Here is a 14,646-nt window from a genome sequence, read left to right on the forward strand (position 1 = left end):
GGTCAAAATATTCAGTATCTTGTAATAACCTATAATGAAAAAGAATATGAAAAGGAGTATATATGTATGTATAACTGAATCACCATGCAGTACACCAAAAACTAACACAACGTTGTAAACTGACTATAGTTCAATTAAAAAAAATTTTTTTTAAAAGAAATTGCTGGGTTAGGGAATAGCTCAGTAGCAGAGCACGTGCTTAGAATGCACGAGGTCCTGGGTTCAATCCCCAGTCCTCCATTAAAATAAGTAAACAAATAAACCAACCTAATTACCTCCTCCATCATCAAAAAAGGAAAAAAAAAAAAGAAATTGCCATAGCCGTCAACCTTCAGCAACCACCACCCTATTCAGTCAGCAGCCATCAACTGCTCCAGCCAAGACCCTCCAGAAGCAAAACAATTATGACTCACTGAAGGCTCAGATGATGCTTTATTTAGCAATAAAGTATTTTTAATTAAGGTATGTAAGTTTCTTTAGATATTATGCTATTGTACATTTGACTGACTACAGTTTAGTGTAAACATAACTTAAAAGGCATTGGAAAACCAAAAAACGAGACTCTCTTTATTGCGGTGGTCTGGAACCAAATCATAATATCTCGGAGGTTTGCCTGTACTCCTGTACGGAGAGAAGGAAAAGAGGAAGAGGGAAGCAGGGAGGCAGGACTGAGAGGGGAGGGAGAGAGAGTGTCCTGGGCACAGACCCCGCCCCCAGCCCACATGACCCATGATGTGCTCCTGCCCTAGGAGGAGGCCCAGCACAGAAGAGGGGAAGGACAGCAGAGCTCACACATCAGACAGCAGTGCTTGTGGGCGTTTCTGGAGTGGAAACTCTTCTCACAGAGGGAGGGACACAGCAGACAGCAGACACCATGGAGCCCCCCTCAGCCCCTGCCCACAGAGGGCACGTCCTCTGGCAGACGGTCCTGCTGGCAGGTGAGAGGGGACAGTTTTCAGTGAGTGGGCAGAAATGGGAGAACAGAGTCTGGCTGGGGTCTCGTGGGGAGACAGGGCTCTGAGAGGGGACAGAGGGCTTCTGTTTGGACCTCAGTGGGGCAGGGTAGGATGGAGGGATGGGGTCAGCAACAGGAAAATCTCAATGAACTAGAATTGCTAAAGGGCAGGAAAACCTAAATTACTGTATGTTTTACAAGTTAAACAATAAATTTTGAACAATAAATTCCTGAACAATAAATTTTGGAAACTGATGACAATACTAAGCACTGTTATTGTCATGGGAAAAAAAACAACTTAACCAGGGACACTAAACATTGTCCTTACTGACCACCCTTAGAAATTGACAAGTAAACACCAGGATGTGGAGGGACCTGGGAACACACCTTCCTTCATTACCAGGTGTTTGGCACCTGTTCCATGCACTGAGGGTACAATAAGATCAGCAGAGTACTGCTTTCACAGAGCTCACGTTCTATGGGGAAGAAGACAGACAAGCAAAGAGATCTAGAATGTGCTGTCAGGTGCTGACAAGTGTCATGAAGGAAACAGAGCAGGGGAAGGTCAGAAAGTGAAGGCAGAGGGTCTTTAGAGCAGGTGGTCAGGGAGGGCATCTCCTAACACGCCCCCCTACCCGAGGGTGAGCAGGTGCGTGAGAGCAGAGAGGGAGTGAGCCGGACAGGCACCTGGGCAAACAGAGGAAATAACAAGATCAGAGCAGCTGAAGTAATGGGGGTCACACTGCCAACTGTGAACCAGTAGGAGACACACACACACAGACACACACACACACACTATAAAAACATATAGCAAGGCTGAGGGATGAAGAGACCTGCTCAGGACCCAGGGCCTCTTTTTTCCATCCCAATTTATAGGTGAGATTATGAATTGCTTTCTCTCCCTTCCCTCCTAGTCTCACTCTTAACCTTCTGGAACCTGCCCACCACTACCCAACTCATTATTGAGTCAGTGCCCGTCAATGCTGCAGAAGGGACGGATGTTCTTCTACTTCTCTACAATGTGACAGAGGATCTTCTAGGCTATGGCTGGTTCAGAGGAGAAAAAGTAGAAAACAGCCAACAAATTGCATCATATTTAGTAAGCTCTCAACTAAATGTACCAGGGCCTGCATACAGTGGCCGAGAGACGATATACGCCAATGGGTCTCTGCTGTTGCAGAATGTCTTTCAGAATGACGCAGGTTACTACACCATACTTGTTATAATGAATCACTTTAGCTCTGAAGCAGCATCTGGACAACTCCGAGTATTCCGTGAGTGATTCCTCTCTGACATCTCGCTATTGGGTGGGGTGAATTCTATTCACACACACAGGACTGACAGGCTTGGACACTGCCTCCATCCCCCTCTGCATTACTCCCATGTTGGGGTTTGAAAATTTAGTGCAAGACACACACTGGAGAAAAATTTCAAAGGTTTAGAATCCTTTCCTGGAATCTGGACCCTGCAGACACCCTGTGCAAAAAGAAGGACCAGTCTGATGGGAGTACTCAGCAGAGGGAGAGGAGTCTCAGTCCAACCCCCTGGGCCCCTCCCTGTGACCATGACCCTGAGGAAGACCCTGTAGGACTCAATAGGGGCCTGGCTTGAGGGTCCCCTGGGATCCTCGCAGAGACACTCGGGCCCCACCCCCACCCCCGCAGCCCCAATCCCAGGGCTCCTGACTCCATGGCCCTGGGGAGCCTGTTCCAGGTCTCCAGGCTTCTAAGCTGGTCACCAGCCAGGGCTCAGCCCTAAGAGCCAAATCTGGGCAGCAGTGAACCCTGGTCCTTCACCTGAAACTCAGTACGGAGAGCTCAGATGGATGAGATCCCCAGGCCATCAGCCAACCACCCTGGGGGCCTTGGAGACTCCAAAGGAAAGTCAGTATCCCCAGAGAGAAGCAGAGGAGAGAAGATACTCCTGGCAGCAACCTGTCCATCAAGACTCAGCCCAGGGGCCCTCTCATGAAGCTGGTCAGTGAAGAACCAGGACAGGCGCCAGATGGTCTCTGACTCCCATCTTATTGTTTCCACAGCTAAATGCTTCTGCACAATTGGCACTTGAAGAAGTCTGTGCTTCCTCCCGGACATAGAGCAGGTGGCCGTATGTTCAGTGAGCTCAGAGTTTCATGCATTTGTCTTGTGATACACAGACCTGCCTTATTCTTTACGGACTCAGTTTGGCTTAGACGTTAAGAGATGATGACTCTGATTGAAGATGCTTTTGGAGGAATCAAAAGTATAAAAGAGGCAATGTTTTCTCTGTTATCTTCACAGCGAAGTTACCCACACCTGTCGTCACCAGCAACAACCTCAGCCCCGTGGAGCACGAGGACACGGTAGTGTTAACATGTGAACCTGAGACTCAGAACACCACCTACACGTGGTGGATCAACAATCAGAGCCTCCCTGACAGTGCCAGGCTGGAACTGTCCGAGGACAACAGGACTCTCACTTTACTCCATGTCACAAGGAATGACACTGGACCTTATGTGTGTGAAACCCAGAGCCCAGTGAGTGCCGGCCGCAGTGACCCATTCACCCTGAACGTCCTCTGTGAGTAATCTCTGTTCCTATGTGGCCCAGGTAGCCTGCCCGAATCTACACAGCCAGAGGCCAGGCCACACCCACTCCTCTCAGGTCCAAGTACATGGACCGTCACCCGTGGATACCAGGCTGGCCATGACTTCCTGGCCCAGGCAAATCTGGCAGGCCTAGCCTTGAGCCAAGACTGGGAGGCAACAGCTGCTCCTGTCTTGAGAGGCTCAGGATCACCATCCTGTGATCGGAGAATCAGGTTAATGTCTCAGACTCAGGATGAGTGAACATGAGGGGTCTGGTTGGGACTTTTTAAGACAAGGTTGTGACCCAGCTCAGAGGGACACTTTGGCCCTAACACAAACCAGGATCCTTCCCTTCCCTCTGATTGCATCACCCATGGTTTTATGCTCTTTGCTGCAAGTGGTGGGGATACCCTGTCATTTCCCCCTCAGACTCCTATTAACATCCAGAGGCAAACCTCAGCCTCTTCTGCCACAAGCTTCTATCCCAGCCACTCATGATCTTGCTTTATCAAAGGGAGACCCCAGCAATCCACACAGGAGCTCTGTACCCCCGCGTCATGCCACATAATAGCAAATCCTATATTCTGTGACTGGCCTGGATAGCACCACTTATGAAAAGTCAGTCTCTGGCAAGTGGTCCCTGGACTACTCGGACTGACCTTGGGTGGAGATCTCTCTGATTTTCTAAAAGTACCCTGAAATTAGTTATGTACCAAGCTGTGTCCCACAGGACAGTGGCCAAGAAGTATAATTTATAGGAGGATTAAGTGTACAGTCTTTTGTTAAAACCATAACCACTGCTCTCTAGAGACATCTTTCACTGTGATATTCAATCCACAGACCTGGAATAAGAGACTTCTTCAGATTAAGAAATCATTTAGTTGAAAATTCTCCAGGTCCTAAGGTCATGAAAACTTACTGGACCATCTTCATTTTCTACTAAGTTACTTCGCAAAAAGGAACACCTTCCCTAATAATGTAAAGCTGTTCTGGCCCAATACGTGGAGCGCCTGCCTCCCTGACATACACAGATGTGTATATACACTAGATGAGAGAGGCTGGCATTATGAAGTCACAGAAGACCTTAGGGAAGGGTCACATGGAGGCGTGAGGGAAAATTTCTACCTGATGATGAGGTTCCTGGGCACGTGGGCTGAAAAGGGGTTCCTGGTGCTGATAGTACAGAGACGTCTAGGGGGACCAGGCAAGGGTCACCCTGAGGTGATCTGGAGGTCAGAGGGGATGCGTAATCATCTTTCAGATTGTCACCTGAATGAAGACTCAGGACCTTCTTCATAGGTTCAGGCCATCCTTTGGGTCACCTTTACAGAATTGACTGGATCCCAGGAGTGGCTGAGATCTCTGGGGAAGAAGCTCAGCCCCAGGCCACAAATCCTCTCTCAGCCAGTCACCTCCTCTGTTTATTCACAAGCCCAGTGGGACAGCCCTCCATCCAAGCCAGCAACACCACTGTCACAGAACATGGGGATACCGTGTTCCTGACCTGTCTTACAAATGACACTGGGATCTCCATCTCCTGGCTCTTCGATGGCCAGAGTCTATTGCTCACAGAGAGGATGAAGCTGTCCCAGGGCAACAGCACCCTCACCAGGAGGGAGGATGCCGGGAATTATCAGTGCCAGGTCTCCAACCTGGCCTATTCCAGCAAGAGTGACTCCTTCAGGCTGAATGTGACCTGTGAGTGACCCTCATCACCTCCTATAAGTTATTAAAGTCTAAATCTCCTTTTTCTAGGGGGAGGGTATAGCTCAAGTGGTAGAGCGTATGCTTAGCATACATGAGGTCCTGGGTTCAATCTCCGGTACCACCTCTATAAATAATTAAGTAGACCTAATTATCTCCCCTTCCACAAAAATAAGTAAATAAATCTCCTTTTTCTTATGTGTACAATAGTGTTTATGATGCGCTTTATAGAATTGTTGTGAAGAGACAGTCAAGTGAAGGTGGAAAGCATGTAGCAGACATGTATTCAGGCAGTAAGTATTCAGTATGTTACTTGGCTTTGTCATTATTATTGTCTTACTGTCACATTCAACTCCAGGTCCCACCACTTGTCTTCCTCACTTGCACCATCACCACCATCTGCAGGGGAAGTGACACCACTTCCTCACAGGGATAGGCGGTGGTTGTTTGCAATGAGAAGTGAGAACACTGAGTACTATGCCCTGCACAAGATCAGTTCTCAGGATGGTGTGTTCTGTATCCATCTGTTAGATCTCATTGGTTTATGGTGTTTTCACATCTTCTATTTCCTGTATTCAAATTATGTCTTGCTATTGTATCCAAATAGGGTGTTGAAGTCTCACTCTTATGATAGAGCTGTCTATTTCTCCCTTCAATTCTGTCAATTTTTGCTTCACAGCTTTGGTGCTCTGTTGTTAGGTGCATATATTCTTATAATTGTTATATTTCCTTGATGAATAGAAACTTTTCTTGATATAGAAGGCCCTACTTTGTCTCTGATCATCTTTTTTGACTTAGATATAATTTTATCAGATATGCATATAGCCACCCTAGCTCTCCTTTTGTTGTGTGGAATATTTTTTTCCATCCTTACTTCCATCTTCTGTGTCTTTGTACCTAAAATGAGTATCTTAAAGAAAGCATAGGGATGGGTCATAATTTTTATCCATTCTGTCAATCTTTACCTTTAATTTGAAGATTCAATCCATTTACAATTCAAATACTTACTGATAAGGAGTAATTTCTGCCATTTAGCTATTTGTTATCTGTATGTCCTATGTGCTTTTTATTCCTCAGTTCTTCCATTACTTACTTTTCTGCTATTTAGCTTATTTGTTTTTGTTATTTGCCATTTTGATTCCCTTCTTTCCTTTCCCATATTTATTCTAGTTTTTTTCTTGGTGGTGACTTGGAGCTGACAATTAGCATCTGAAATGCTTAACTACCTAGTTGAAATAATACCAAATGAGATTCTGTAATATACAAACACTATATATTACATCTGCATTCCTCCCATTTTAGACAGTTAGGGATCATAAGTTTCATTCATCCTTATACATTATGTGCCCATTACCATAGATTTATAAATGTTGCTTATGAAATGCCTTTGAAATAAAAAAGAAAAAGAACAATTACAAGGAAGAGGCAATAATAATGGCTTAAATAATATATTTACCTATGGAATTGCTTTACCAGTGTTCTTTATTTCTTCCCATGGCTTTGAGTTACTGCTTAATGTCCTTTCATATCAGCTTAAAGGATTCCTTTTACATTTCATATATGGCACATATCTGAGTAACAGACTCCTTTGCCTATTGTTTATCTGGAAATGTCTTATATTAGTCCTTCATTCTTGAAGGGGAGTTTTTCTGTATATAGCTTTCCTGGCTGACAGTCTTTCTTTTAGGATTTTAAGTAGGTCATCTCTGTGCCTTCTGGCCTCTATGGTCTCTGATGAGAAATTGGCTTTTAGTCTTACTGAAGATCCATTGTACATGATAAATCATTTCTCTCCTGCTGCTTTAATCATCTCCTTCTTTCCTTGGCCTTTCACATTTTGATTATAATGTGTCACATTGTGTACATCTTTAAGTTATTCTTCTTAGCATTCTTTAACATTCTTTGATGTGTTGATTCATAGTTTTCAATTTTGAACATTGAAAACTTGAATGCATTATTGGCATGTTTGTCCACTTGATGGAGTTCTGCATATTCCTATGGCTAGGTTCACTTTTCTTCATTTTTTTCACCTTCTACTCCCCAGTCTGGATAATTTCATTTTTCCTATCTTCATATTCAATGAGCCTTTCTTCTATCTGCTCAAATGTGCAGTTGAACCCATCAGGTAAACTATTAATTTCAATTCTGACACTTCAGCTCCAGGTTTTCCTCAATCCTGAGTAAATCATTTAACAAAGAGTAAGAATATTTCCTTCTAGAGAAGGAGGTTCTCCTCAGACAGGCCCAATATGGGGATAGCCATCCTCCCACCTTAAGGACATGTTTTAGACATGGGCATTGATTTTAACATGATCTGAGTCAATCTCAGACAAGTACATTTGGAGTAGGAAAACAGGACAGAGAGGAAAGCAGTTGTGGACACTGGGGAGGAAGGTGATGGCTTATCTCAAGGAGCTGTCAGATGGCATCAATCAAGGGACTGGCCTTGTCCACAAGGCTGACATACACTCTTCCCCTTCTACATGACCAGGAACCAGACAGAGATCACCCTCTTCAGTAGTCAAGCCCTTCCCCTCAGAACTCCCCTGAGAGCCCTCCAGCCTGGACCCAAACTGGCCCAGTGATACAGTGCTTGATCAATCAGTGACCAGGAGTTTATGGTTCTCTGAGAGGATGAAGCTGTCCCGAGACCATCAGCAGTATTAGGAGGGAGGATTCAGGGTCTTACCAGTGTGAAGTCTCCCCCAGGTCAATGTCTGCAGTTATGACCCCATCTGCCAGCTGAGTGCTGTGAGTGACCTTCACCATCTTTACTGCTTCTCTCGTAATTTCACTGGAAGTGGATGTGTAATAAATGCAAGTAATGAAAACGTGGGTAGTCTCCATTTAGAGCCTCTAGAACGTGCTTAATTGAGCATGGGAAACCTGGATAATGCTGTCATTGTTTGGTTATTCTTTGTACCAACTGTTTGACTATGGGCAAGACACTCAACCTCCTGAGCCTCAGTTTTCTCATCTGTAAAACCAGAATAGAACAGCTGGATCTTAGAGCTATTGTAAGGAAATTTCTAGGAAGTTAATGAGATTAAAGCCTAGACAGGGTCCTACACAGTCAGGGCTCAAGTAATGTTTTCTTTTTTTTTGTTTGGGGTTTTGGGGTTGTTGGGTTTTTGTTTGTTTGTTTAGATTTGGCCATCTTTCATTAGTTACCTTAAAGTTCAAACATAAAACAAGGAAGAATGTAAGCCTATTTAAAAATATAAATACTCTAAGCAATAGTTTAAATTATTTGGCCCTCAAAACTATTGCTTAAGAAATCAAGTTCATGGGAGTGGTTATAGCTCAGTGGTAGAGCACATGCTTAGCATGCAGGAGGTTCTGGGTTCAATCCCTAGCGCCTCCACTAAAATAAGTAAATAACTTTAATAAAAACAGAAATCAGGTTCAGCTTAATTGTAAGTAAATGTAATTATGTCCGAGGCTGGGATATTTGACTTTTCTTTTGGCTGCAGGTTATACTTCTGTGGCCGGAAAAAACGTTCTTCAATAGCACTGACTAATTCATTTAGTTCTTTCTTCAGCCCCTTGGGATCACTATTTCTGGGGGACCACACAGTTCCAAATAATATGATTTTGGGCTCTGTCTCACTGGTCCAAATGGTGGCCACGCCTCCACTAGCAAAGGTAAAGGTGATCATTTGGCTGCTTTTACTAGTGGGAGAGCCCAGGGGACATAAAAGCTGGTGGCAGAAGTCCGGGGAGAATTCAGCCGCATGAACTTTCCTGAAGGCTGACATCTTGCCTGGGTCATTGGCACCAAGACCTGGTCCCACCCAACAGCCTGTAGGCTCAAGTCAAGTAATGTTTTCAACGAGTATTATTTTGTTTCTTAACATTGTTGTTATTAGCTGTAAAGTCAAGCAGAACTTGATTAAAATTTTTTTATCACTTCCCAGTTCTATGACCTACATTGGTTGATTTAAGCACTGTGGGTCTATGTGTGCACACCAGGGATGATCCCGCTCCTTCACGGGGGTGGAAGGATCAGAGCAGATGAATGTGCTTGGCACACAGAAGGCACCTGGTAACTGTCAGCTAATATTATTGTTACTGATAAGCATTGAGAGGACTGGTAAGGGCTTGCTCTCTAAGATCATCGAGAGTGATGGAAAAGAAGATACAGGCAGAAGGGACATGATGTGAGAGAAGAAGAGACTTTAAACGGAAACTGAACAAGACATAGAACTCACTTCATGTGGGAGAACGAAGAGATAGATCAAGTCCAAGATTTCAAGTGTGAGGAAGAGAAAATGATGCAATGCCCTGCGGTGAGAAAGTCGGGAAGAAATTGTGATGACAAAACACACACGCTGCACACAGACCTCGGTTGCATTTCCTTCCTCCCTTACTGGGCCCTCTCCCCCAGAAGGTTTCTCTTGGTTTTCCCTCCAATGGATTCAGGCCTCCACTTCCCCTCACTCTCTCTCTCTCCTCCTTTTAGGGCAAGAAATCACACCAGCTCTCAGCACGGGGGCCATTGTCGGCATCGTGGTTGGGATCCTGGTTGCAGTGGTACTGGTGGCTGCCCTGGGATGTTTCTATTTCCTTGCAAGGATTAAAAGGTACAATGGCATTTCCCAGATGCCACTTCTGTCCCCCACTCTGACCCTAGTTGAGGAGGAAGGACACCCAGTCCTCAGATTCTGAGCCTTACTCTCCACGGCCTCCTAACTTCCCTATGGATATTCCCTGTCATCCACTCACTCCTCCCCACCAGATGCTGACCTGGGACGTCTTCTCAACACCTTCCTCATCTATAAATTAGGCTCAGTGAAGGCCCCGCCTGCTCAGTGTTGTCCTGGAGCAGACGTGCAGCTGTGTGGCAGAGAGTGAATACTCAGTAAACGGGACCTCTTGCTGTTTAATTAAATACAATCACCCTGATGAAAGGGATTCACAGCATCAAGACTTGAGGGTCATCCTGGCCAAGGTCACACAGCAGAGAGTGGAGCCTGGACAGACTGGGGCGGGGAGGGGGTCAAATGTCCCCACGTGGCAGATGTGTTAACCATAGCCCCTGACATGTGAGATAGAAAAAAGTGCCAGGACAGCAGATCGTGGGATGTCCTTTACGCCTCATTCCCAGGCAGACAGAGGTGGAGGTCAAGGCCATGGCCACATTTTAGCATCCCCTGGTCTGAAGGAAGGTGGTCAGAGCAGCGGCACTGCACTCAGAGAGATCCAAGAGGCACTAGCTCCCCACTTGGCCCTGCTCTCCTTTGCGGGCCTTACCCTCCCACTTAGTCAAAGCCTTTGGTCTGATTCCTTATTTGATCCTTTGTCCCTTCTCTGGCCACTTTCTCCTGGACCTGCTTTGGCCTGTGGGTCCTTCCCCTCTGGGACCAGGACAGGTGTGGCTTCTTACGGATTTGCCTCAGTTCCCCTCTTTTGGGCCCTCCTCTCCTAAGCAGCACTGGTGGAGAAAGGAGGTTCCCCCACTCCCTGCTTGGAAAATGGACCTTCCTTGTCCCATGTTCTGACCCCAGAGCTGTGCCCTCTCCCTGCACTGCTCACAAAGAAGCCTGATCTTTCCTAGCCATAGTTGCCTGCAGAACAACAGAGTGCGCTGCCCCCCAGCGTCCACCCCTGGTGAGTATCTGTTCACCCTGGGAGTGGCCGGTCCTGCCCCATGGTGTCCACCGCTGCCAGTCACCCCCAGGGCCTCTGACCCTTCCCCTGGGGCTTCAGCGCGGGGCACCCTGATTGGCTATTCAGCCTGCCCTATGCCTTCTGAGTCATGGGTCATCTCCTTGCCCTCACTGGACCCTAAAATTGCAGAGGGTCTCTCCCTGGGTGGTGCTCTTTCTCTCCTGGTTTTCTGGGAGCTGGACCCCCAGCCTCTGCTGGCTGGGTGGGTCTAAGTTTCCTCACCCCTGGGTGCTAACTCCTGTCTCTGTTCCCAGGACATGGTCCCTCTGGCAGCTCTGTCTCTCTGGTAAGAACATCCCTTCTGTGTCTTTTCACCCCAGGGTCCCAGCTGCACAGACTGAGGGCAGGAGGACTGTCCAACCCTGCAGCACAGCACAGATACCCCTCACCCTGGAGTAGCCAGGACAAGACAAACCCACCCTGGCCAGGACCTGGGCCCACTTCAGGGACAGAACCACCCACCACCCTGTCCTGAGGTTGCACTGGTCCCCTGTTGGCCTCAGGAGAACTCTGGAGTCCAGCTAGAAGCACAGTGGGCATGGGGATCCTCTGGCAGGGGTCCCAGGATAAGGACGGGGGATACAGCCCAGGTGGGGCTGGTGGTGGGGGCTTCAGGCTTGGAGACAGCTCCTCGGGAGGCAGAGCTGGTCACTCCTGAGGAGAAATGACTCTCCTTCCCTGTCCCGCTCTCTCCCTTGCCCAGGCTTCCCAATCTGACCCCAAGCCAGCTGTTCCCATCTACCAGGTGAGTGTGGGGATGAATGTTCTGGTCCCATGGACCCAAGGGGCCCAAGGAAATGCCCCCTGGTTGTGTTTGGAGGTCCAGGAAACAGCAGCAGAAATGGAAAGGGGATGAAGAGGAGAGAGGGGTCTGGGGCCAGAGAACCTTCGACACAACTAGGCCCCCGGCAGAGCAGCCCTGGGGGCCCAGGGCCTGGGAGCTCCTAGGTCATGTTCTGAGAAGGTTGCATGAGCTCAGAAGCCTCTTCTTTCTTTTACAGGAACTACTACACTCCAACAGAGACATTTACTGTGGGCTCAATCACAAAGCAGATGTGGCTTCCTCATTTCTTCCTAGAAATGCTTCTTAAGGGTGGCAGGGAGGGACCCTGCTGAGACCCCAGACTCCAGGTAGGATCAGGAGGTAGAGCTTAAGCCAGATAACCAGCTCTGAGCCTGGAGGATATTCGGGAACCTGGGCCCAGGGTCAGGGTCCCTCCTGGAATTTGGAGACCCAACAGGCTGCCCTGAGCCCTGGATGGACCAGGTCTCAATCTCCCATCTCCCCCAAAAGTGGGTGCTTCCCAGGTTAGTGAGGAAGTTAGTGTTAGTGAGAAGTTAGTGAGAAATTAGTGGCCTGCGACCACAGGGGCCCCCTGAGAGATCTGAATAAAGAGCTCCTTCTCATTTGCCATTTTCCTGCACATGGGATCTTGTCTGGGCAGAAATTCACCTGAAACTCTGTTCCATCCTCTCCTGGGTCCCACAGCGAAAGTATTAGCTCTAAATTACCACACATCCCTATCTATTCCCTGGAAAAGAGGTTGAGGTGAGTGTGTAGAGATGGGGTGGGACCATGTTAACAGGACAGGGAGGATCCCAAGAGCCCCTGCCCAGCCAGGAGGGCTCTCAGCTGTCCTCACACTGGCCTGGGGTCATGAACACCTCCCAGTGTTTGCTCATTGGCAAATGCTCATTGAGTCTCTGGAACACAGAATGTGGAGCCATCTGAGGGCCACTAGAACAGAAGCCAGGAAGGAGCAGCCATGGGCTGGGCAGATATGATTGGTGAGGCCCCTTTGCAGCCTCTTGGTGACCTGAACACATTGGCCCTCCTCACCACGCCCTGGTGGCCCTGACTGGTGGCTGCCTCAGATGAACTTGCCTGTCCCCAAATCCAAGATCTAAGATGCCTACTCTGTCCATGGGCTTCTGTTGTGTCCCTAGGCCAACCCTCAGGACATCGTACCCTCTCGGGGAACACAGAAGGTATCAAAGTAACCAAGGTGGGTGGGACCCAGAATTCATACCCTAAGCAAGACCCTCCAGGCACTTCCCGTGGCCTCTACCATCTACTTCCCATGGGTTTCCAATTTGCTCTCTGATGTGGATCTTAGTGAATTGAGCCTTCTCCCCACACGTGAGCCCACGACTTAGTGCGGGGCTCCTTCTACCTAAACTCACCCTGGCTCCCATGGCAACGGGGCAAACTGTCTCTTCCTTGAAGTGTCCCACAGGCCCTCTCCACCCAGGCCTTACCTGCAGCCCCCACCACACACCTGGGTCAGCAGTTCTCAGTCCTTCCCTGAGGGCCCTGGGATAGGTGCTGTTCACTTGGATCAAGGTTCACTTGGATCAGGTGCCCACAGTTGGACAAATAAAGTAAGTCTTCCCACTAAGGTGCAGAACCCACAGTTCGCAAGAATGTTCTCTCAATGCCCAAGTATCATTTTTCGTAAGATGAGAGGAAAGGGAAAAACCTGCAAAGTTTCGCATCATGATTTAGATCTAAATTACTCCTGACTCCACATGCACACAATCTTGGATTAGACAAAGTGACACCTCTTGTGGTTCCTTATTGCTGCTGTAACAAATTATCACAACATTAGTGGCATAACTCACATGAATCAGGGTGTCAGTATGGCTCTGTTCTTTCTGGAGGCTCCAGGCTAGACTTTTGTTTCCTTGCCATTCAAGCTGTTAGAAGCTACCTGCTTTCCTTGGCTTGTGGCCCCTTTCTCCACATTTAAAGTGCCAGCAGCAAAGCATCTTGAAGTCTCTTGGTGCTCTGCTTCCATCATCACATCTCCTTCTCTGGTTCTGCCTCTCCTATCTCCCTCTTTCATTTATAAAGTGATTATATTGGGTCTAGCCAGATATCCACTATAATCTCCCAATCACATGATCCTTAATTTAATCTATAGGTTCATTTTATCATGGGGCATATTCTTACATTCTGGGAATGAATGTGGACACCCTTGACGGAGCTTTCTTCTGTCTACCCCATCTCCCAAGGCCATGGTCATCATCTTTTCTCACTACAAACTGCTCATGGGCAGCCTGGACTTGGTCATCCTTCATGGAAGGTGTCACATCCTTCCATGAAGTCTACAGCACCCTCACTGCCCCCCAAAAAGGAGATGAGGCCAGTCCACACTCCCTGCAGCTCTCTTCACCTCTTCTTTTCTAGTGATGCTCATTTTTTAGTAATGAAAAGAAAGCAGATGCAAATCAAAGATCACAACAGCCAAGCCCTTGGGTAGTTCGCGTTCGTCAGCACCAAGGAGAGTGTCTCTGCTGTGCTCATCCCAGGGGCTTGAGCAAGGAGGACACAAGGAGAAGGGATGGCTGGACATGCTCCCCACCCCCACCATTTCTCTTCTCTTCTTCTTTCTATGAGAAAAACACAGTGAGGCAGAATGTTTAAAGGGATAATTTGACTTACTCTTATTTATCAATTGTGAACCCTTTGCACCTGTCTGGATATTAACTTTTTGATACATCCATTACAACTTCCCACATGACTGAAGGCTACACCCAGAGTGTGGCCCTGGGGAAGCCAAGAGCTTGCACAGGCCTCCCAGGGAATCTCCCCACCCCTGAGTGTCAGGCAACTGTCTTACCTACAACATGGAGGGACCATTTCATGATTAACACCTGACCCTCGGTGCCTGACCTTAGAAACATACCTATCACCCAGCCTGGAGCACCCACTGAGCACAGCCTCCTGTTCTGGAGCCCCAGCTGAGCT

The 14,646-nt window shown here is 47.6% G+C and overlaps 1 protein-coding gene across 1 annotated transcript; it reads left to right on the plus strand.

Annotated features, from left to right (window-relative positions):
• The first annotated feature begins 777 nt into the window (after positions 1 to 777).
• On the plus strand, positions 778 to 12,302 carry LOC102526970 (cell adhesion molecule CEACAM7). Its single transcript, XM_072967046.1, has 8 exons — positions 778 to 938; positions 1,870 to 2,229; positions 3,235 to 3,513; positions 9,688 to 9,808; positions 10,783 to 10,835; positions 11,150 to 11,181; positions 11,599 to 11,640; positions 11,897 to 12,302. Exons 1-8 carry the CDS (start codon positions 875 to 877, stop codon positions 11,984 to 11,986), a joined length of 1,041 nt encoding a protein of 346 aa, XP_072823147.1. The 5' UTR covers positions 778 to 874; the 3' UTR covers positions 11,987 to 12,302.
• The last annotated feature ends 2,344 nt before the right edge of the window (positions 12,303 to 14,646 follow it).

This window comes from Vicugna pacos, chromosome 9 (assembly GCF_048564905.1).
Source record: "Vicugna pacos chromosome 9, VicPac4, whole genome shotgun sequence".
Lineage (NCBI taxonomy): Eukaryota > Metazoa > Chordata > Mammalia > Artiodactyla > Camelidae > Vicugna > Vicugna pacos.